The 23,778-nt window shown below is 40.2% G+C and overlaps 1 protein-coding gene and 1 long non-coding RNA gene across 5 annotated transcripts in view; one reads left to right on the forward strand and one right to left on the reverse strand.

Moving 5' to 3' along the window:
* clstn1 (calsyntenin 1) overlaps positions 1-23,778 on the forward strand; it is a 43,436-nt gene that overhangs the window by 12,578 nt on the left and 7,080 nt on the right. Inside the window, exons 2-15 of one of the 4 annotated variants that reach the window (XM_079674845.1) lie at positions 3,783-3,905; positions 6,929-6,958; positions 8,481-8,676; positions 11,086-11,294; positions 12,069-12,218; positions 12,497-12,682; positions 12,805-13,053; positions 19,015-19,136; positions 19,266-19,428; positions 19,802-19,852; positions 20,866-21,023; positions 21,233-21,381; positions 22,149-22,393; positions 23,365-23,535. In XM_079674845.1, coding sequence (XP_079530971.1) covers positions 3,783-3,905; positions 6,929-6,958; positions 8,481-8,676; positions 11,086-11,294; positions 12,069-12,218; positions 12,497-12,682; positions 12,805-13,053; positions 19,015-19,136; positions 19,266-19,428; positions 19,802-19,852; positions 20,866-21,023; positions 21,233-21,381; positions 22,149-22,393; positions 23,365-23,535 — 2,202 coding nt within the window. The remainder of the gene's footprint in view (positions 1-3,782; positions 3,906-6,928; positions 6,959-8,480; positions 8,677-11,085; positions 11,295-12,068; positions 12,219-12,496; positions 12,683-12,804; positions 13,054-19,014; positions 19,137-19,265; positions 19,429-19,801; positions 19,853-20,865; positions 21,024-21,232; positions 21,382-22,148; positions 22,394-23,364; positions 23,536-23,778) is intronic. The other 3 variants (XM_079674847.1, XM_079674846.1, XM_079674848.1) reach the window with 3 other exon arrangements.
* LOC307035484 lies at positions 486-18,988 on the reverse strand. Its single transcript, XR_013807117.1, has 2 exons — positions 15,708-18,988; positions 486-3,510 (listed from the first exon to the last, which is right to left on the reverse strand). It is a non-coding gene; the product is annotated as an uncharacterized lncRNA (long non-coding RNA).

The raw sequence follows: 23,778 nt of genomic DNA on the forward strand, positions 1-23,778 counted from the left end.
ATAAAACTGCGCTTTAGATGCCATTTCCTGAGACGTTTGTGTGAGTGAAAGAGGCTTTGAATTCAACCGGTGGTATAGGGGTTTGCTTTTTAAATGTGTCAAAAGCCTCCTGGGTCTGCCTTCTTTGTTCCCATACATACACCTAAGTCATGTTTTCAGCTCAGCAGTGAGTGTACTATCTGTGAGGATACCTGCATTATGTGATTTTTGAATTGATCTGTGATGCCCATCTCAGACCATTCTTGGGTATTGGTGCGTCTTTGTCAGACTTTGCAGCAGTTTTATTTTACAGTGTATGACAGGCACATTCTAAAGTGGTAGTTTTTTGTAGTTCCTTGCTCTTAAGTCGAGTTTGAAAAAGGTGCTAATCAAATTGACATAAGGCTTTTTAGACTATGGGAAATGATATTAAACTACGCACAATACAGTCAGGCAGCCGTCCTTCCTGGTGGAAAGATTAGGATGAAATGTTTTGCATAAACCTGCAGGAGCTCTGAGAATGCGGCTTGACATTTTACCATTCAGCTCCGGTCCTGGTTCACCCCTCGTCAGTGCTGAAGGCCATGAGCGACTGATGAGTGTGAGGCCCACATGTGATCATGTGATCATGTGGCTTCTCGATTATGGCAAAAATCATAATCTCGATTATTTGGGTCAATAATTGATATCACGATTATTAAAAACGATTATCCATTTACTTTGAAAACATCCATTTATTGAAAAGAAAAATGTGAACAGTATGTTTTTTAACAGTTGATTACCCTGAACTTTAAGTATAATTAAACTGAAAAACCAATTAAAAAAATGTAAAAAAAAAAAAAAAAATCGTTTAATTTAGATTACGTTGTTTTCGTAATTGTTGCAAGCCAAAATCGTAATTGCGATTAAAATACGATTAATTGAGCAGCCCTAGACCTGGCAAACAGTTGACTCTGTGGAGGCTAGAGCAGATTCTGTCTCTAAAGACATCCACTTCACTTCAGGTCACAAGACGCTCAGTAAAAACCATTTATTGGGACGGATCAATCCTAAACCACTGGCAAACAAAGCAACACGTTCTTACTAAGCACTGCTTGTGTAGGTTAGATTATCCCAAAATACTTGTTCTCACCACGTTTAATGCATAATATCTATTTCCTGCCAAGACGAGCAAACATTGTACATCCATGGTTTTGAATAAAGAATTAACAATTGTCACATAATTAAATGATTTTAAAACTGCAGCACGCATGTTGTTTATTAAGCCATAAGAACCTATTTACTTTTTTCTCATTAAAAAAATTGACTAAATCATTTTTTATGCACACATCCCCTCCAATCCTGTGCAAGTAGCTTATTACATTACATTTAGCTGACGCTTTTATCCAAAGCGACTTACAATACGTGCATTCGACCAGGAAGATACAACCTTGAAGAAAACAGAATCATATAAGTACATCAGGTTTCATAGAGCCAAACATTTCAAGTGCTACTCAACTGGCTTTAGATAAGCCAGCCCTTTATTAGTATAAAAGTGCTTTGTTAGTAATTCTATCGCTCAAAGTGGAGTCGAAAGAGATGAGTTTTCAGTCTGTGCCGGAAGATGTGCAAGCTTTCTGCTGTCCTGATTTCAATGGGGAGCTCATTCCACCATTTTGGAGCCAGGATAGCAAACCCACGTGTTTTTGCTGATGGGAAATTGGGTCCCCCTCGCAGTGCGGGTGCAGCGAGCTGTTTGGCTGATGCAGAGCGGAGTGCACGTGCTGGGGTGTACGGGGCTGGGGCTTATAATTATTCTTTGTTGATCATGTAATAACTGAGAATTATACTAAATTATGTAAAGGCATAAGCAGAAGATTTGAGTCGCCTTTGAACATCCACATCATGTTTTTGTTTGTCTTTATGTGGTTTCTGTTTGAAGTTCATGATGTAATTGTAGCACATATGGTGTTATTGAACACGGAGCGTCTTTCTATTAGTCAGATGATACATCTGTAATGTTGAGGCTTACTGCAGCACAACAATGGATTGAATTCACTTTGCAAAACATGTTTTAATTAGAATTGTTGGTTACCTCCCCACAGAGATCATTTAACCATGTATTCTTCTTCTTCTTTTCTGGGCGAGCATTTTGGGTCAGAGATGTGAGACGACTTAGAAGAATTGTAGGTGTTAAATGATGTAATGGAAGACAGCAACTGTACGGTTTGGTAGCCTCAGCAAATGCTCGAATGGCAGCAGCCTTTTGTAGTACAGTTATTAATCCACCCTCTAGTTAAACAATGTCGCTTGTTCAGATGAATTTTCGAGTGTGTCGTTGTGTGGGAATGAGATAAACCTGGGCTGGAGGATGTGCTTCAGTTTGGGATGAAGCTGCTCATGCTGTGCATTTCCATTCACATACACGATAAAGGAAAAGTAACTTTTGTTCTAACCACAGTTTATAATGGAGACAACAGAAGTAGTGTATGCCACATGACATTATTAATACATGGTAGCTATGATGAATAAAGACTAAGCACATGCCTGTTACTGTATAGCTAATTATCCTTTTCTCGCAAAAGTCAAATCTGCAAATAAATGCAGTTTAAATTAAAACACAGAGCTTTATACAGATTGACGTTCCAGCCCTTTTGTTACCTTCCTGCCTTTTATGAAATGTGCCTGTTCAGGTTGCCTGTTTCTGTTTCCCACAATGCTCTGTCAGCCAGAGTTAGCATCACTTTTGCAGATCAGTAGCACAGTAACTCCATGATCTCCTCTTTTTCTGGAGTGAGCACATATTGGCTGGAAGAGAGAGCTGCATATCCCCTGTGTCAACGCTGTGTTCTGAGCCAGCCCAAATCTGTCACTCACTGCAGCTTTTTCCGCAAACGCCAGCTACCACAGAGCCCTGTCTGCAGCTAGGATGCTTCCCAGGCCGACTAGCACACAAAGCTGTAAATAACTACTGCTCTACAAGCAAATGTCCTCACGATAGACTTTATCATCCCTTTGATGCCCCTGTTGAAAGCCATTAACTGATATGGATGGTGGTTTAGTCTATTTCTTGTAACTTTACTGCCGTAGAAAGCTATATCATAACATTCTCTTGTCTTCAGTATGGATAAATCAAAACATATAACATTAGTTTATTGTAGGATGGAGAATAGTGTGCTTTACAACACTGCAATAATATAAAAGCTTCCAAAACCTCATAAAATATGCACTCTCACCTGCATTTCAGAAAAAAATTGATTACATTTCTTTATCCTTTTGTACAGGTAATGTAAATGGACTGTACTTATATAGCGCTTTATCCAGTCTTTTTAAGACTCCTCAAAGCGCTTTACATACTACATGTCATTCACCCATTCACACCCATTAGCTAACATTCACACACATTCACACACCGTTGGCCATGCCATCGGGAGCAACTCAGGTTTAAGTATCTTGCACAAGGATACATCGACATGTTGACTGCATGGGCTGGGATCGAACCCACAACCTTCCGGTTGGAAGACGACCGCACTCCCTCGCAGCCACAGTCACCTAATGTAATTGAGAAAGGGGTTTTTATTCTAAAAGCAGACTTGGTTAAGAAATAACAGCAATACAAAATCATTGACAGACCGACAGGACATTCAGGCAAAGACAAAATAGGACATTGTTATTAAAAGGACAAAACCAATATGCAAATTGATAATTAGTGCCGGTGAGAGGAAAATGAAGATACCATTTGGAACTTCTCAACACCGGACAGAAATGATTTGTGTAGACTTTCTGTAATAGGCACTGACATTTCCTCTCTTTGTTCCTCACAGTCAATAAGCACAAACCATGGATCGAGACGACGTACCATGGGATCGTAACGGAAAACGATGATAAAGTACTGCTGGACCCTCCTCTAATTGCACTGGACAAGGATGCTCCTCTACGCTACGCAGGTGAGAGAGGAGGTTTAATGCTGCTGCTGCTTTTCATTTTCGCTCAGCTTCACTTGGAATGACTCATTTACAACGGAAAAAGGACGCACACTAACTGCGCTGTACCATCAAAGCTTTGAGAATGTGTCACATATTATGGATGCAGAAAAACTGTTCATCAATCAATTATATAAGTTTCATTTCAGATTGACAGTGGACTTTTTTATTAACTGAAATCTTTTGGGTATTTTTGGTATTCAAACAATAACAAAAAAAAGTTGAACTTAGCATAGAAATAAAACACCAAATGTAACCACAGCATCATGCTTTAAAATCACGAGTACAGTATAGGAAGGCCTCTCTTTTTTCATGGTGTTCCATTCATTCTGTGGTAAAAATGGTATTAACGGCAGCAGAGAGGAGTCCTTAAACCCACAAATGAGTTTGCTAAATGAGTTTAGATTAGTTATTTACTTTTGGTTCCTCGTCTCAAAGTTAATGTTTTTCAATTTCTTTGTTTTTGGTTAGACAGCTTCAATCAGGATGATCGTCACCATGACAATAGATGCTCATGTTTTGTTCTATGACAAAAATATGTCAGTAAATACTACACTCGTGAATTTTGAAGCATTTACTGCTTATGGTCGAGGGAACCAGGGGGATGCTAACTTCCTGGTTGGCTTTCAAAAATACGTTTTCCATGCAGCATTCTGTTAGAGATAAAATCTTAATTCAAATAAAAAATGTCACTCAGTAGTGAAGGACAGAACAACTCTGCTTATTGTTGAATAATCTTTTAATGCACTTGTGGTAGAGAATATGTGACTCAATGGCATTAGGACCTTTAGATCTTTACGACATGCCTGTCATACTGACATACATCCGGATACCATATCCTCCAGATTGGCCCTTTTGATATTCAGATCAAAACACTCTTTCATGTGTTTTCCCTCCCAGGGGAGAGGTACAGCTAACGTGCTTTATGTACCAAGGCAACATTTGCTCTGTTTTTTTTAAATCACACCAGGCTTGACTCTGGCCAGGATTCAAAGCACTTCAGCTCAGGAAAATTCATATCACATGAGGTGTGTGATCTTGTGTCTAAAATCTCAGAGGAATTATCTGATTTAGCAAGCAATGCTTTAACATCCATATGCCCATTTGTCAGAGGAGAATACATGTAATACACTTCACAAAGTTATGTTGAATCTGATTGTTCCAAGAGCTAGTCGAACTGGCAGCACACAGTTTTTAAAGTTGACAACTTCAGCAAGAGGCCCATCGTTTCTGAAGGGCAGGAAGATGAATTAAAGGCCCATTCTCTGCATGATGTGTGTCTCTTTTCACAGTAAATTAGCGTTGAAAACAGAGCGTGGTGTTCCCACTTCTTTTAGCTGGGGCTCCCTTTTATGATGAGCCAGGCTTTATGAATACATTGCATGTCCCTGTGAACTAGCTCTCATGACTGAGAGCGAGCAATCTGGCTTCACGTGGCAGCAGGGGTGACCAGCTCTGTCTGCCAGCCGCCTCGTCCTCCTTCCATCTGTGCCAAAAACAAGGTTAACTGTAAAGCTGACCTCCAGGGCCAAAGAAACCCAATCACAAGTCAGATTAGTGCACAAGGTGAATATCTAGCATGAGTGAGGATCCACTGGATGTAGCTTTACGTGTGTATGTCTCTGTGATGAGTTCAGTCAGGATGATTGGAGCTGAAATAGTTACAAACTTGAAAATGAGTTCTGTGTTCATTGAGGAAGGTGCCCTAAACAAGTGAGGAACAGGGAGCATTTAAACACTAGATATGGGTTATATGATTCACATAGGAACATAAGACAACCTTGTTTCTGTAACACAGTAACTCCAAATGGATGCCAGACAATGTACTGCATATTGATCTATTGGCTAATAATATTCTCAGATTCTAACTCACTGTATGCATTTAGTGCCAATCGTTAAATGATAGCTCCAGGTCAAGTCAATACGTAACCATCTTTGTGATGGCTGACCCGAGCTGAGAGGCCTGTGCGAGCAGAGAAAAGCTGAGGAATTCCTGAAGCCCTGGTGTGAGCAGGTCATTAGAGCTGGGGTGAACACGGAGGCTCGTAACTCCCACTGCATGACTGGCCCTGAACAGCACTCCCTAATGTGAAATCCATTTCTAATTGTTTAGTAGGTGAAAACAAAATGACCCGGTCCAACCCACCTGACGGGGCTTTAAAACAAACAACTATTGCACAGAAAGCATTAAGAAAAAACTCCACTAAAAGCAAGCCATGTTTCATATAAGCAGCGCATGCCTTTATGGGCTAAACACATTTATGTGTATTTACTTTGTGCTTTTGACAGCAGAGCCGTCTTTAAGACACATTATAAACAAACACTTTAACAGGCATTGTTTTCAAATCAACAGGATTATGTAATAAGTTTTACAGCTAAAAATGTATTAGAACTCTCTTTTTCTTTTTTTTCTTTACAAATTATGCAAACTAATGTCCTAAGTCACGCATTTAGGTTTTTAATGGGGTAATGGAATATCCTGAAGTGATATATATGATTTATATATATTTTTCTTCATGAATGGTATCGATGGTTTACTTTTTGAATATCCTACTCCTTTACAATAATTGACTATGTTTATGTAGGCAAACGATAGGCAGGCAAAATCATTAAAATATGCAATAATAAAGCTCTATTTCTATGATGGAACGGCCTTATGATGTGCCAGAGGCCACCAAATAAGCCTTTTACTGCCAAAGTCTTAACCCAGGTGATTCTACTTTTAGCCACTGGCTGGTTTCTCCATATCCTTCTGGAACACTCTGTCATACACTTCATAATTTCATTCATCTGTACTCCCAACTTTCTTCTTATCTAATCATTCAATTCTTTTAACTGGCTGAAGACTTTTTGTTTGTGGGAAAGTACATATTTTCTGTCGGTCATTTTGTAAGCAAGAGTATCCTTTCTTTCCTCTCTGTGTTTTCTCTGAGATTCTAACTTGTCTTTTAACTGATCTGGGTTTATCTTCTCTCCCTTCCTTGTAGAGAGTTTTGAGGTGACTCTCACTGAAGAAGGTGATCTTGGGCTCTTTCTTCTGCCTTGTGCTTAGTTTTTACTATTAACCCACTAACTCAAAAAAACAGCATTCACACTTTTACACAGAAACTCCCGCCATGCTCTGTAATCTCCCCATTTGGTTTTCTCGATTTTATGTTTTTCTCACCCTTAATTTTTTGGACATCCAACAGCTGGATGAAAAGTGTGATGTGGGGCTGACTGTACTTAGAAATATCTGTGCATGAGACATCCATTGCAGTTTGCAGACCCTAACAGTTTTTCAGCTGTCACCAGGAAACAGAAAGCTGCTTTAAAACAGGAGTTTTCAGTCACTTTGCTGCCATTTTATCCAATCCAATTCTTCAATTAACAAAATGGAAGGAACAGCTCATTTCTGAGACATTTGATTACAAGATAGAAAAAAACTGAAAGGACACAGATGATGATTTGACAACCTCTTAACACCCATGACAATTGGAGCAGAAATGTACACTAAAATGGGTGTTTTAAAGAGGATAAAAGCTCTGTATATGTGAGCATCTTAAAGGCATCATCTATGTTGGTGGTGCCTCTCTGTGACCTATAAGATCTATGCAGGTACAGTGACTCCTGTGGACTTTCTAACGTTAAAGTCTTACACTGAAAGCTGCTGAGATTGTTAACTAATGCAAACTCTCTCTGCTACAAAGTTTCTGTTGTCGCATCTTTGCCTTAGTGGATCTCTTGAGTTAATTCTCCACCACTAATCTCCACCATTAGCATGGCTGCAGTTGTCATTTGATGTGGATGTCAAGCAAGTTGATATTTCTAACCCCAGTTCACATCCAGTGCTGATTGTTTTAAACTGTTATAGTCGAAGTTCTCTTATTATTTGGATTTCATTTGCAGTCGTTTTGGGTGAAAGGCAAAATGACACAGGAAGAAATTATTGTCTTTAAAAACACATTTTACTGACTCAGTTTGTTTGTTTTTCAGACTAAGGGTTTTCATGAGTAAATTGGTGCCTATCATGATGCTATAATGCTCAAATATTTTTAATTAATTTGTATGTATTTATCTTCATTATTGTTTCTATCATACAATAGACTTTAGTAATGAAATACATTATCTTTACTTCCAATAATGTTTTCCATCTTCTTATAGGCTTCATGAATTTGATTTCTAATATCTTAGGTACTTTTGTAAAATGCCTGTCCATATATTTTCGGTTTCTGCCTGCATGACTGGATGCAATGTTTTCAAGTGGCTTGGAAAAGACACTCCGTCTTCTATGATACTAAATGTCCCACACCCTCTCCCAACTCCCCCCTCAAGTACTCACCCATATGACAGTGCTTTTGGGCTTCCTCCACAGACACCACCCACCCCCAATCTACAACTCCCTGGCACCCAAAACCTGTGGCTGATCTTTTTCTCTTTTTTTTGCGTGAATTTATTGTTTTGTTTTTAACTTTTTTTTAAATATTATTTGAAGAGAAAATGTCTCTCCTGATGTCAGTTATTTTGAACAAACTCTATTTTGGCTCTTGACGTGTTCAGGTGAGATTTGCGGCTTCAGGATTCATGGGCAGAATGTCCCCTTCGAGGCAGTGGTCCTGGACAAGTCCACTGGCGAGGGGGTCCTCCGGGCCAAGGACAAGCTGGACTGTGAGCTGCAGAAGGAGCACACCTTCACCATCCAAGCCTATGACTGTGGAGAGGGTCCCGATGGCACCAACATGAAGAAATCCCACAAGTGAGTAGGGGTGCAACAACTAATCGACTTAATCGATTAAAATCGATTACCAAATTAGTTGGCAACTAATTCAGTCGTCGATTCGTTGGTGACGTCATCACATGTGTTCTACACCCCGTTAAGCTCCAACGTTATCGCTCTTTTGTATGGGTACAGGAGACATTTAAAAACATATGTTATGTATTATTGCTACATAAACATTATATCGCAGTCTTAGTGTCGCCAACTCAGTTTCTAATATGCAATATGACTACAAAATGCGTCTATAATGTATTTTCGATCTTCCGAATTCAGACGAGCGATCTCTCCCCCGCCTGCTTGCGAGGGGGCGGGGCAGTTTACACACACACGCAGGAGATGGCGGAGAGAACGCGCTCCGAGGTGTGGTTAAACTTTATCCGTCTCGATGTGGACAATGCTCGTTACCAAAATTGCAATAGCAGTTTATCATATAAAGGCATAAAACGATCAATTTGTCTAAACATTTAGCAAAAGTGCACCACATTCAGACGGAGAAATGCACCGGGTTCCACTGTCTTTCTAGTAGCTCTGTAGCCCCTTCCAAGAGTAACCTTTCCACGTCAGGTGTTATGTATGCTAGCAGCAACACGCAGAGTTAACTCAGTTATAAAAACATAGGTTAATGATTAGAGGTAACTGAATTAGTTATTTTGTTAAAGTTTCAGCTATTCTGTTTACAGTTCTGTCATCACATTATTTAATATGATTTGTTAAAACATTGTTGTTTCTTTTGATGTGAAATATTATGTATTTAATTAAAATAAAAAGCAATGTTAGTTTTGTTCACAATTTGTTGAGTTAGTTTACCTTATTTCTTGTCAAAAGAACCGTTAATACTATCGTTGAAAGGACCGGATCGATAAGCAGTATTGATATAAGTAGTAGTACAGTTCAAACCTTAACGATCCGAATAATCGATTAATCGTTTCATTAATCGATAGATTAATCGATTATCAAATTAGTCGTTTGTTGCAGCCCTACAAGTGAGTCAACCTCTACCAGTATAGAAGTGCCGGTACCACTTTACAATAAGACTACCCTTATAAAGAGTTTACGAATAGTTTCTAATTCATTTATTAATTAGGTTGTGAACACTTTATAAATCCTTAATATGCTTTTATAAGACGTGAGATAAACTGGGCAACTGTGACCGGTTGCTTGCCAAATAGAGAGACCACATTTATCTGTACTGCTGTACAGCCTTATTAGAAATGGTAGTAACTCATTAATAAATGGGAATGTGTTTTACACTTTACAATAAGGCTCCCTTTTGGCAACTATAAATGTTAGTAACTTGTAAATAAATGGTCATAAAGAGATGCCAAGAAACATCAAGATGGAAGGGGGCAGCATCAACTCGGTGAACAACAGATACCAAGGATGTTGGCTGATGAAGAAGAGGAAGTAAGCTAGGTAGCCAATATGCTTAGTCATCTTGCCAAATAGTGAGCCTGTGTTGACGTATGAAACTGGTTTATAAATGGTTCTTAATGATTAATGAAGTGTTTATAACCTAATTAAAACCTAATTATAAACCCTTTATCAATCCTTTATAAGGGTAGTCTTATTGTAAAGTTGTACCTAATCAGGGTGCAGAGGTAGTTCTGTCAATAAAAAGGGTTCTCAGTTCCCCTCACAGAAAGAGATAACGAAAAACAAACAGTTTATGTTGCATCATTTAGGGTGCTTTCACACCATATTGTGAATATTTTCCGTCTATGACGGATTCTTTTTAACAATGAAAGCAGTCCGTCATTTTGACAGATTAGAACAAACTCGGAACAGTGCCAATGCTTCCCCGCAGCGAGGCTCCGGTGTTATGCCGTGTTATGCATGCCCGCCAAAAAGGAAATGATAGCGTTTCCAAACCTAACTTTGCCGTACAAATCATTGAAATGTCTGAGTTTTGGCTTTACGCTGTGCGCGCTCCCGCGAGGTGCAGTGGGCATGCATAACACGGCCCCCCCCCCCCCCGTTGACAGTTCACTAGCGTGCTCTCTCTCTCCCCCTCGTTAGAGTTGTGTAAAGGCCAACGGGTAATACTGGATTTTGACGGAAATGTTACGATCCTGTCCGTCAAAATGACGGGCAGCGAAAAAGTGTAGCGGAACCTCTTTCTCACACCTAACCTATTTTGGTGTGGTTCATATAAACTATGCTTTCACATAAAACAAACTGTAAAATAAAACGGAACATCAACCACAGGATTGTGCAGATGGTATGACAATAGATGTGTGATTTACCATTAGATTCGAAAAGCTAAGCTATTATTGAATCCCTCTGCTGACTGTGTGGCTGAAGTGGGACAATAGCATATTTCACTGTGGTTAGGCAAATGTTAATAAACATCCCCAGCCAAAATTGTCCTAACATAGCGTGCCTCTTTAGGGCCACCGTCCACATCCAGGTAAACGACATCAACGAGTATGCACCAGTGTTCAAGGAGAAGTCCTACAAAGCCACCGTTATCGAGGGAAAGAAGTACGACAGCATCCTGAAGGTGGAGGCAGTGGACGCCGACTGCTCTTTCCAGTTCAGTCAAATCTGCAACTATGAGATCGTCACCCCTGATGTGCCATTCACCGTCGACAAAGATGGTGAGAACTCACACTTAGCAGACTTGTGTTTGTCCATGCCTGAGGGAAAGCAGCAGTGCATGCCTAAGAGCCACGATTTTATTGACACACATCACATTGATCCTTATAAACAAAGTAATTTGGAATTCAAGGCCGCTTGTTGTCTTGTTAGAAGATGACCGTCTCCTTGAAATGTCACCGGGGTTGCTCGTTTGTCTCGGACTGAAGGATTATTAATCTGAGTGTGTCTTGTAAAACAAAAATAAAAGATCCAGTTAAAAATACATCAGATAACTAGGCTCAGTGGATGTGACACCTGGCTTTGATAGAAAAGGAAATGCAGACAGGTTATAATAGGAGGAGAACAAAAGGTGTGGGGTGCATAATGTTGATGAAGGTGCTCAACTGTGACAGCTAATTAGTGCTGGAAGGAAAAAGACCTGAAACGAGATCTAATCGTATTCAAACAAATTCCATCACTTCATTTGAATCACATGCATGCTAATCAGGCTCTGCATAAACATTAGCTTGGTGACTCTCAATATAGCATCTTGAAGAACACCAGGTAAATCAACAATATCCTAATGTGGCCCTAAAGAGAAGTCAATCATATATGTTGCACTTTTCATTCAGCTAGACAGTAAATGACATTTGTATTCGGCAGCTTTTTGAAATAATTAAAATATCTTTGTTTTGGCATGCTGTTCAGTAGCCCAAATTGTGTTTTATTACTTTCCTAGCACAGCTGGAGCATTAAACAAAGGGCGCTCTCTCATTATTTTCTGTTTCACACAGGTTTTATCAAGAACACAGAGAAACTGAGCTACGGCAAGGAGCGCATGTACAAGCTGACTGTGACCGCCTACGATTGTGGAAAGAACCGTGCCTCCGAGGATGTTCTGGTCAAGATCAGCGTCAAGCCCACCTGCAAACCCAGCTGGCAAGGTATAAAAGCTTTCCTCTGATCACTGTTACCCTCCAACCATCACTGTTTAGGTGGATGCCGTGGACAACAAGGCTATTTGATTCCTTTAAGCCTCAAGGCCTTTATCATGTTTGTAAGAATGGAAGTACTTCTTATACAGTAATTGCTATTGACAGCCCCTATATTGACAGCTCACGCGTTAGCGGTGCTGTGCTGAAGGACATATTTTCATTCTCTCTCTCTCTCTCTCTCTCTCTCTCTCTCTCTCTCTCTCTCTCTCTCTGCTTTCATCCAAAAGGCTTCAATAAGAGGATTGAATATGAGCCTGGCACAGGCAGCCTGGCCCTTTTCCCCAGCATGCACTTGGAGACCTGTGATGAGCCAATCACGTCCATCCGAGCCAACATTGAACTGGAAACTAACCATATTGGAAAGGGCTGTGACCGTGATACCTACTCTGAGAAGTCACTGCACAAGCTGTGCGGTAAGTACCTGCCCCACTGGAAATGGTTACCGGTAATGAGTCCCATTTTTTTTAAATTTGATTTTTTTATGAATAGTAATTCATCTTTCCAATTGCCTTTGTGCTATTTGATGGTTTGTTAGGAGCCAGCACCGGCACCGTGGAGCTTCTGCCTGCACCCAGCAGCGCTGCCAACTGGACCGTCGGCCTGCCCACAGACAACGGGCATGACAGCGACCAGGTGTTTGAGTTTAACGGCACTCAGGCCATCAAGGTTCCCGAAGGCATGGTGAGCACCAGCCTGAAGGAGCCCTTCACCATCTCTGTGTGGATGAGACACGGCCCCGGGGCCCACGAGAAGGAGACCATCCTCTGCAACTCTGACAAAACAGGTAACATCCTGGTGACGATGGTAATCTGATATTATGTCTGATATTATAGGGATGCACCGAATATTCGGCCACCAAAAATGATCGGCCGAAAATGGTTAAAAAGGCCTTTTCGGCTTTCGGCCGCAGTTACACCCCCTCGAGACATGTCAGCTGAACACGTTTTACAAATCGCAATCCGCGACTCTCTCTCTGATATTTTGAAATATCTCCAAGCGGCAGACATGTTGGCTGTGAGCCAGCCGCGAGCATGGTCGTGCGACGTGCTCTTTGTCGCCGCGTTTTGATTACGTCATCACAACAACACGTTAGGTTACCAAACTTATAGGTGCATTTGTTGTTGTTGAAGGCCTGGCTGTTACAGTCTTTATTTAAACTATTTTGTTGTAGGCCTACTGGCCTAGATGTTTATGCAGTTTTAAAGCACCTTGGCTTTGTTCTGAATGCACTTTGTTGTAGTTATCCTACAGAGAAAAGAAAATGCACTTGACTTGGAATGAATGTACTGTGTGCATTAAAAAGTGCTGAATAAATGTTTTATGGACCCATAATAGTGATTATTATTTAAGTTAAGTTTTGCCATAATAATGTCTTTTTCCATAATCAGGTAGCTGAACAACATTGGTAAAAAATGTATACATTATATATATATATATATATATATATATATATATATATATATATATATATATATATATATATATATATATATATATATATATATATATATATATATATATATTTCTGTTAATCATTTTCGGCCTTTCGGCATTCGGTTTTCGGCCAACTGTTTCTTATTTTCGGTATCGGTTTCGGCCAAGAATTTCCCATTCGGTGCACCCCTAATTATTATATATATATATTATATACAGTGTTGTGCTAGTTACTGAAAACCAGTAACTAGTTAACATTACTAGTTACTTCATTTCAAAAGTAACTCAGTTACTTTACAGATTACTTACACCCAAAAGTAACTAATGTGTTACTGTGAACAGTAACACATTAGTTACTTAAAAAAAGGGCTCCCATTAATGCCCTTATAGCAGGCCTATTCAACTGGCGGCCCGTGGGCCAGATGCGGCCCAGAACCAACTCCCGAGTGGCCCAGCCTCCCGTAGCCAAATTCCTACACTAGTACGGACCATGAACGCAACACTCCGTGTTGCATAGAAACCACCAAACCACAACGCGGCACGTTTTTTGAAAGTGCATCTAGTGGTGCTAGTAACGGTGGTCCTATGATAGCAACTCTAAAAAATGTCTCTCTCAACTCTGAAGCGTAAACAGAGACAAAACGGTCATTGATCTTGTGGAGCAGATCCAAGTCAAGATGGACCTTTTCGCGACCGACTTGAGCACGGGTCGGATGCTGCATTTTCCGACGATCCCCAAACACATCACATCTCCGGCACAAATCACGGATGTGATGACAGATTTCATTGCGAGGTTGAAAGAGAACTTTGCCGGTCGATTGGGACTTGCTCTGCCCACAGAGGTGATGATGGGCTTTGCCAGAGACCCCTTCACTGTTGCAATAGAGAGGGACGTATCAACCAGAGCAAAGGAAGTGATCCCCTGCATCGACAAGGGGAAATATACACTGGAACTTATTGACATGCCGCGCACTAACGGGCCAGCAAAGTTTTGGAGTGATGTCAACAAACAGCAGTTCCCTAACGTTCAGAAAGTAGCGATCTGTGTGCTCAGTATGTTTGGATCAACATACACATGTGAATCAACCTTTTCACACATGAACTCAATCAAAAGTAGCACTCGCTGCTCCCTGACTGACAGCACTCTTCACCAATGTCTTCGGATTGCATTGACATCCTATGAGCCAAAAATTACTGCTCTTGTTCAAAACTAAAAATGTCCCTTCTCCCATTGAGAAAGTCAGCGATGACAAATCACAAATGAGGTGATAGTAAGCACCTAGTTTACTATAGTAGACGTGTAGTGTAGTATTCATTCATATAGTTACCCGTATCCCTTGTTATGGGTTTGTGCACTGAATGGTTTGACAGTTCTTTCTGTATTCATTTAAATGCACTTTGTAATGTGTCTGGGTCAAATGTGACCAAAATGTATGATTTTTTTATTTATTACTTGAAAAGTGAAAAAATAGTATTGCTACAGTACTACCTCTTTGTGTTGCATTGGAGCTCTTTAGCTGTTATTCTTTTTATGTGAGGACATTTATTAAGACTGTTATTATTGTATTCAGTAAAAGCACTTTGTGATGTGCCTGGTTCAAAAAAATAACCTGAATATTTGACTTCTAAAGCAAACAAATGTAATGCTACAAATGTGCACTTTTTTTTAAGATTCTGTTAAATTAATGCTAATTTGTTGTGTTTTTATGTACTTTTTGACCTACCTTTGTTAGATGAACAATGAATAAAAATTGCATGTTTTTCATCGCAGTAATATGTGTTGGTTTAAAATGTGTCACTACCCGCTTTTTACAGGCCGCTGAATGTCTGGCCCAGCTGAATTTTGTAGTTATAAAATCTGGCCCAACTGAATGTGTAGTTGAATAGCCCTGCCTTATAGCCTTCATTTCAGTACTGTTATTGCATTGGAGAATAATACAATCTGTTGATCAAGAAATAGCAATAGAAATAGTAGAAATAGCCTGCATGTGTTTTACAACATACCTTGCAATGGCTTTATCAACTTTTCCCTGGCTAGCAGTCCCTCGGTTAAAATCCAGCCGCTGTTGCTTAGATGGAGGTGGAGTGACGTCGGATGAGTCTGGGTCTGTGGTCTTAGCCAGCTACTACAGTAGCTTCGTCCCAGCATGTTGTTTCTGCAGATGTTTCAACAGATTTGAATTGCTGTTTTGGGCAGTAGATAAGATCTTTGACCCGCCAAGACATAACTTACATTTAACTAAAACGTTCTTTTCTTTGTGCTCGACAAAATTGAAATAGTGAGAATACCTCCAGGCGGAGAAACTCGACTTGAGCTCCTCCGCCGCCATGATAGTCTTGTTAGTAAACACGCCCACAGCGCGTCTCCGCATGTGACACAGGAAGTATCTAAGTACATTTACTCAAGTACTTAAGTAAAGTTCTCATCTCTGTTCGCCTCGCTGTTGGCGCCGCTCACCAACGTCTGGGAGCCGAGACTATATAAAAAAAATAACGGAGTAACGCACCATGTAGTAAGGGTAACTGAGTTACTGAATTTATAAAATAACGCGTTAGAGTACTAGTTACTGCCAAAAATAACAGCGTTACAGTAACACGTTACTTTGCAACACGTTAGTACCAACACTGATTATATATCAGACTTGAGATGCATTTTTACTGATCAAATCCCCCAGTTTGGCTTTCAGGCAACTGTGGCTGCGAGGGAGTGCAGTCGCCTTTCAGTTGCAATGTTGTGAGTTCGATCCCAGCCCTGTGCAGCCAATATGTAGATGGATCCTTGGGCACGATACTTAACCCAGATCTGAGCTAAAGGGCACATTGGTGAATGATGACTTGTCGTATGTAAGATTGGATGAAGTGCTATATGACTACAGTCCATTTACCATTTTACCATTTAAAAGTGTTTAATAAATTGGTATGGGTTTGAAGGCAAAACATACAATAAGAGAGCAAAAGGCAAGAGTGGCCAACCTACCATATAGATTCAAATAGAGTATCGCTACATCGTACCATGTTTGATGGCTGTTTACATAGCCAAACACATTTTTATTTTTGTTTTTATCAAATTGAAGTAAAACGTTTAACTTTTATGTTAACATATTCATACACTCAAAAACTACAGATTGGTATTTAGACATTAATGCCAGAAACTGTTTGAAGCAGAACAAAAAAAAACATAAAACGTATTTACGCATCGTTTTAGACTGTCAATGTGGCAGACTCATTATTGCGGCATATATGGTTTCTGAAAATGTGCCAATAAAATAAATGTTGTAACTTCCTTCTATAATCAGTGTTGATGCTCAGCTGGCTGACATGGAAACTTCCTACCTTTTTTCCTATTGGTCACCAGTTGGACATTTTGCAAGCAGTCACAAGCTTCTTATTTCATATTGACTGTAAAGTCTCTGCCATGGACAGCGAGAGGCCATTTATCAGCTTCTGTTTGACCGCCTATATAATAAAGTATTACATCACAACCTTTGTGCGCTGAACAGGAAGCTCCCTCACCCGTGATCGAAGCACCATTCATAGCATTCAGCGCAGTGCCACAGAAAGAGAAATGACTCGACATTCAGTTCATTTCCTCCTCATTTGAGTCTTTAGCTCTTAAGACAGACACTTTATATCAAACACTGACACTGCGAAGCGTGGACATACGATTTGGACCATAAATATGACCTCTATAAATATTACCCCCTATGAAGGGGGGTATCAATTATGTTCACTATCAAATTCATCTTTTGTTCACAATTGTTGTTTTGTATATAAATGTATTATTCAGTTAAATCTATACAAATAATTTAGCCTGTGAGAACACGAGAGAGCTTAATATACCTCAGTGTGTCTGAGTCTCACCAGCCACGCACATTACCCTCAAATATTGCTGTTATGACAAAAAAGCAAGCAGAATAAAGCATGAACCTTAACATTTGTAATGTTGGGTCCACAGGGATGTAACTACATAATTGCCCTCCAATATGGATAATATAAAATATAAATATAGCAAATGATCCATATTAGAGGGCTATTATGTAGTTACATCCCTGCCTTGGGGGAAATGTAGCACATTACTTTAGAAGAATTACCTGTAGTCCAGATTGAGACATTTCATCAATATCTCAACTAACAGCAAATCAATTATATTTTCATTTTGAAAAATGAAAAAATGATGTTCCTAAAAGGGTGGCCTTTTGTTGCTGTTGTAGATTATCTTAGATATATATCACGGTCGCCTAGATATTATTTATCTAAATGAAAGGAAGATGCAGCCTTTTAGTCTGTTAATGGAGGAACCTTGCCCTCCATTTGAAAATGTGAACCTATAGCGGATCCTCTCTAATTATAGTGCCAGATATAATATCACAGATTTTTGTCAGATATTGCAATAGACTAAGCCTATAGATGCATAATGAGAAAAGTACTGTAAATATCTGCTTAATAGCCAGTTTGTGTTCATGTGCAGATAAGCTGTGACATTTGACTTCCTCCTCAGAGAACCATCCATACGGTAGAATCAGTTGGCCTTGGAACTGGTTTCAAAGAGATCTTTTCTGCCACTTTGAGAACCTGTCGAGGCATGTTTGTCAATTAAAAGAACAAGGAGGGCCATGGCAATCGTGTGTTTAATCATTAAGCTCACAGCGACAGGTCTGTGCTTGTAACTTACAGCACTCATGACTCATTTACTGCCCCCTTTGTTTAGTCATTATTTGTTAACATTCAATTAACAAATGGACCATAGCCTACACAATTCCATGTGATATGTTTCAGTTATGTTTTCGCTTCTCAGTGCCTTTTATGGAGTTATACCACTTTTGGTTGAAAAGTACTGAAGCTTGTACATGTCATTCTTTCTACTCTTGCAGTTAAAAAAGAAAAGAATACCTGCAGCTATTTTGATGATCCTATAAATCCTTATTGTAACTTTTAACAACAATTTGCAGACATTTTTAGATTTCCTGCTTTCCTCAGTTTTCTTTGGGTTTTAGACTGAAACAACAAAACATATAAAAGACACTTTGATGGACTGCCACTAGTATAGATATTTTCTGATATTTATTTATTTTTGAGCAGACCATTAATCGATCTAGAATACGCATATTAATCGATAATGTAAATAGTCATTTGTTGCAATCCAATCCACTTTATTTCTATAGCGCATATTTAAAACGGAGGGTTTACCAAAGTGCTTCACAGCAAACATAACATTATAATAAAATAAAAGTCTAAAAAGGATAAAACCGGTTTAATTTGTTTTGCAGCCCTATTTCATATCTTAATCTCCTCTCTTTATTCTCCCCTGCAGAGATGAACAGACACCACTACTCGCTGTACGTCCACAACTGCAGGCTCATCATGCTCCTACGCCAGGACCCATCAGAGGCCGAGAACTACAAACCAGCCGAGTTCCACTGGAAGCTCGACCAGGTCAGCTGCTGCTAACACCAAACATTGTCTTTAGAGAATGATAGCGTTACGCTATATTTCGCTAAGAGTAGGTGTGCTATTCTCAGTCCATCTTACAGTTCTTAATTCCCTCTGTCGTGTTCTTCGCAGGCTTGTGACAAAGAGTGGCATCACTATGTGCTGAATATCGAGTTCCCCACTGTGTCTCTGTTTGTGGATGGGACCACCTTCGAGCCCTTCCTGGTCACAGAGGACTACCCACTGCACTCCTCCAAGATCGAATCCCAGCTCACCATCGGTGCCTGCTGGCAAGGTACACTCTTCAATATCTCTTGTTGGAGGAATGCTTTAACGTAAAATTAATCATATTTCAGTATTGGGATAAAGTGTATTAACTTATAAACAAGTCAGAAGCACAAATACATTCTAGAGAATGTGTGCATTTTTGTGGTTTGTGTAACATTGTGCCTTTTTTGGTGGCTAGTAAAAAGGTTTAGTGAAAGCTTTAATTCTACCTGATAATGTGTCATCATATGTGTTGATTAGTGCTAGTGATGTGCACGTTATTGTATGAATTATTTCTCCAATGATGCACCATGGCTTTGTATTTAGCGTTGAAGTCTCTGCTACAGATCCTCAACCTTCCTCCCTGTCTCTCCTTGCTCTCTTGTTTCTGTCCTTTACAGACAACTCAGGACATGAAAATGACACTGAGTCAGTCTCTGAGCCCACCTCAGGTTGCTCAAATCTTTCCCTTATTCCTTAAATATGTCCATGTGTCCACAATGTCCCACCATGCTAACTGCATTATCATACCATTACGACTAGAATGATTCTTACACATTCTAGATACAGACAGATATGTTTGGAGCATGATGCAGTGTGGATGATAGTCCTTTTATCTGCCTGTGTATTGCATTTGTTTTTGTATTTTCTTAATTCTTCCTTCATTCACTCCTCTCACTACATCAACCAGATACACAAGCAGAGCAGAACATTGATTAGATGAGCATGAAATGTTGAACTGGCTGCAGCATTTTGCTCCTGCAGACTGTTCTTTCATAACATGACCTTTGGGTCAGAAGCAGCAACTCCTCCATATCAGATAACAGAGCTACTGCAGCACACACACACACACTCACTCACACACACACACACACACACACACACACACACACACACACACACACACACACACACACACACACACACACACACACACACACACACACACACACACACACACACACACACACACACACACACACACACACACACACACACACACACACACACACACACACACACACACACACACACACTGGGTGGCTGTGACCTGGACCCAGGAGATTGATGCACACACAGCAATACTACATTTCTCAGTTATACTAGCATTTCAATATAAGGTGACTAGAGAGGATTCATTTCACCATTATTTGATGTAATCCCCTTTTTAAGTTTCTTTTTTTTCAGTCATTTTTATTTCACAGTAAGGCAGCGGCTCACCCTGTTAATGCAGATGTTGCATGTTTAAGGCGTGTAAAAGCTCATCCATCATCCCCACTGTCTCCTCCTCGTGGCCCCAGGGCACCCATACTAACTTGCATGAACGCCATTCACGCCAGCATTGCACATTGAGATAGCATGGTTCAATCACCAGCCCAGAAATGGTGAAGTCTGTGGAATATACACTTGAGTAACTCTTTGTGTGTGTGTGTTACTTTCCACATCACTGTTGTGATATGTCCAGGTGGAAATGCTAAGATGGCTCAGTTTTTCCGGGGCAACCTAGCGGGGCTAATGATCCGCTCTGGCAAGCTGGAGAACAAGAAGGTGATCGACTGTTTGTACACCTGCAAGGAAGGACTGGATGTGCAGCTGCCTGAGGAGATAGCTTCAGCTGTCAAGGTGAGCAGAAGGCAGTGATTTAGAGACACAAAACACACTCAGTCAGTCAACCTCTGAGGCTTGTTATCCTAGTGGGGGAAGGAAAGAAATGTCAAAAAAAAAAAGTCAACTGTCTCAGACATGAATTTAACATTTCAGCTCTAAGGTTAGCACTGAGGGGTTAGCCATTCTTGCCTGAAATCTCACAGTCACCTAATTTCTCCTCTCAGGTTGAGTTTAACCCCAACCAGTCCTCTCTGACCGTGGAGGGAGACGACATCGATGCCTTTGACAAGGTCATGCAGCACATCTCCTACCTGAACTCTCGCCAGTTTCCCACACCTGGTATCAGGCACCTTCGCATCTCCACCACCGTCAAGTAAGTAGCCAAAAATATCCCCAAAATACTTAATATTCAATGTCAGTCATTTGTCAGTCAGCAGCAGCCGGAGTGTATGTAACAGGTTTGTTCTGAATAATAGACATTCAGAGAGGGTTCATCTTTCTGCTTTTAAATGTGAGGATGGTTTCATGAGGTAAAATAGAGGTCAGGAGTTTTTTGTAATTTCCATAACAAAGAGACAACACATACAAATTGTTCAGGCTTGGAGAATGACAGATGAGCTGTAGTATTTTGCATTTAGTTTTTCAGTTCTCTTTGATGTAGATTTTCTTAACAACAATCATGTATTTAGAGACTGGATTGTGAATAACAAATCTGCTCAGTGTTTACAAATGATGTATGAAAGCAATTTATTCAGACCTAGGTTTCTGCTGAGCCTACAGCAAGATCCGTTCCAGTTAGTGCTGCAGAAACGTTGCTTTTTTTAATTATTTTTTTTATTTGCATCGTGGAATGATAAATGAGGCAATCTTTTTCAATTTTCATTATAATTTAAGTTTCTACCGGTGAATGCAACCCTCCAGCTGTTGGTGTACATCTTACCAAATGTGGAGACACAGTATAATGAGCAGTTTATAGGTACATGGGTTGCATAACTGAAATGAGAATTGACTCCACTTTTAGATTGTAAGATTCTTAAAATGCCCCTTTTTGCCTTTCAAAGCAAAGGGAGAACCAGCAATTTAATAGAAAAGTGTCGAAGATCCAGGTTACCAAGTATTTAAACTCAAATCTTCCCGCAGATGCTTCAACGAGGAGTCCTGCGTATCAGTGCCAGATGCTGAAGGTTATGTGATGGTGCTGCAGCCCGAGGAGCCAAAGATCAGCCTGAGCGGGATCGATCACTTTGCCCGCAGCGCCGCAGAATTCGAGAGCCAAGAAGGTGTGACGCTGTTCCCCGAGCTACGCATCGTGAGCACCATCACCCGCGAGGTGGAGGCGGATGCTGAATCTGAAGCAGCAGAGGGAACTGATGATGACCCTACAGGTATGAGAAATGCACTCGTGCCCTTATTTTAACACCGGATTCTGTTTTAAGGAACATGGAAATAAAGCCAACCCATTTTAGTATTCTTTGTTAGGAAGTTTGATTTCTACTTAACAAATAATGCCACATATGTAATCTTAGTCTTAGGCAGTGTGATTCATTAATTGCTCCATCTATTGCTTTAGCTAAATGACCTTGCACAGTTGATAGTGGTGTAGCTGTACATTAGCAGGTGATCTGGAGGATTAAGTCTAAAGGCCGAAGGGATTGGGTAGAGTAGAGAGGGAGGGTGCAAAGATAAGTTGTTTACTACTTTATGGGAGGGGCTGTGAGCAGCCAGCCATCTGCTCGTATATGAGCTAAGACGTTCAGACAATAGACGTGACGCAGATACAGCGAGATGCAATGTCCTGTGGTGAGCAGCAAGCATTATGGGACAAAAGGACTCCCTGAGATCTGCTGCTGTTACCTGCGTTACCCTGCCCCACCTTCCTCAGGACACAAGAGATGTCACAGCAGATGAGCAAGAATCAAAGATCTCATCACATTCTGAATCAAATAGATATATAACATGTTTACGAAACAATAAGTACATTTTGAAAGGGTTTAAAGAAAGCTTTTACACAAAATGGCAGCCTTTTCTTTATTACTTTGCAAACTACTTTGTAAACAACAGATGGTGATAAGGGATGTGTCCTAATTTTAACCAAACTATGCTGATTATATAATTATTCAGTTATACCCTTACAGCTTTGACTGATTTGCCTACTTTCTATTTTATAAATGTAAAACTGTTTTATTTGTTGTAGCAAAACATTTAGATATTTGTTGTTTGGGGTACTGTACTTGTCCTTAGCTTACAACATTGATGTTGGCGTACAACAAGCTTGCATTACAGACCCAATGCACACTCCTCAATTTGAGAAGGTCCCTACTCACATCTGAATATTTTCCCTCCATTGTTCATTCAGTCCAAGAGACCGTGGTGTCAGAGGAGATCATGCACAACCTGGACACCTGTGAAGTGAGCGTGGTGGGAGACGAGCTGGACGGGGAGCACGAGGGTCTGGAGGTGGACATGTCTCAGCTGCAGCAGCACAGCCTGGAGATGAGCTCCTCTAACCTGGGCCTCGTCATCACCGGTACACACAGCCCACAGCACTGATATCAGGAAATGAACGTATCTGCTTTGTATAAGGAATACATTCTTTAGTATAGTAATATTAAGGACTTGCATGTGAACAAATGTATAATGTACCTGTGTAAGTATTTAAAATGTAGGCACTCACATTGTTAACTAGACTGATTTAAGGTCATAGTTACCAAGTCTACTCAGATTATGATTTTTAAAGATACATTTTCAAATATAACCCATTCTTTTTAGA

Source organism: Notothenia rossii (genome assembly GCF_949606895.1).
Source record: "Notothenia rossii genome assembly, chromosome: 4".
In the NCBI taxonomy this organism is placed as follows: Eukaryota; Metazoa; Chordata; class Actinopteri; order Perciformes; family Nototheniidae; genus Notothenia; species Notothenia rossii.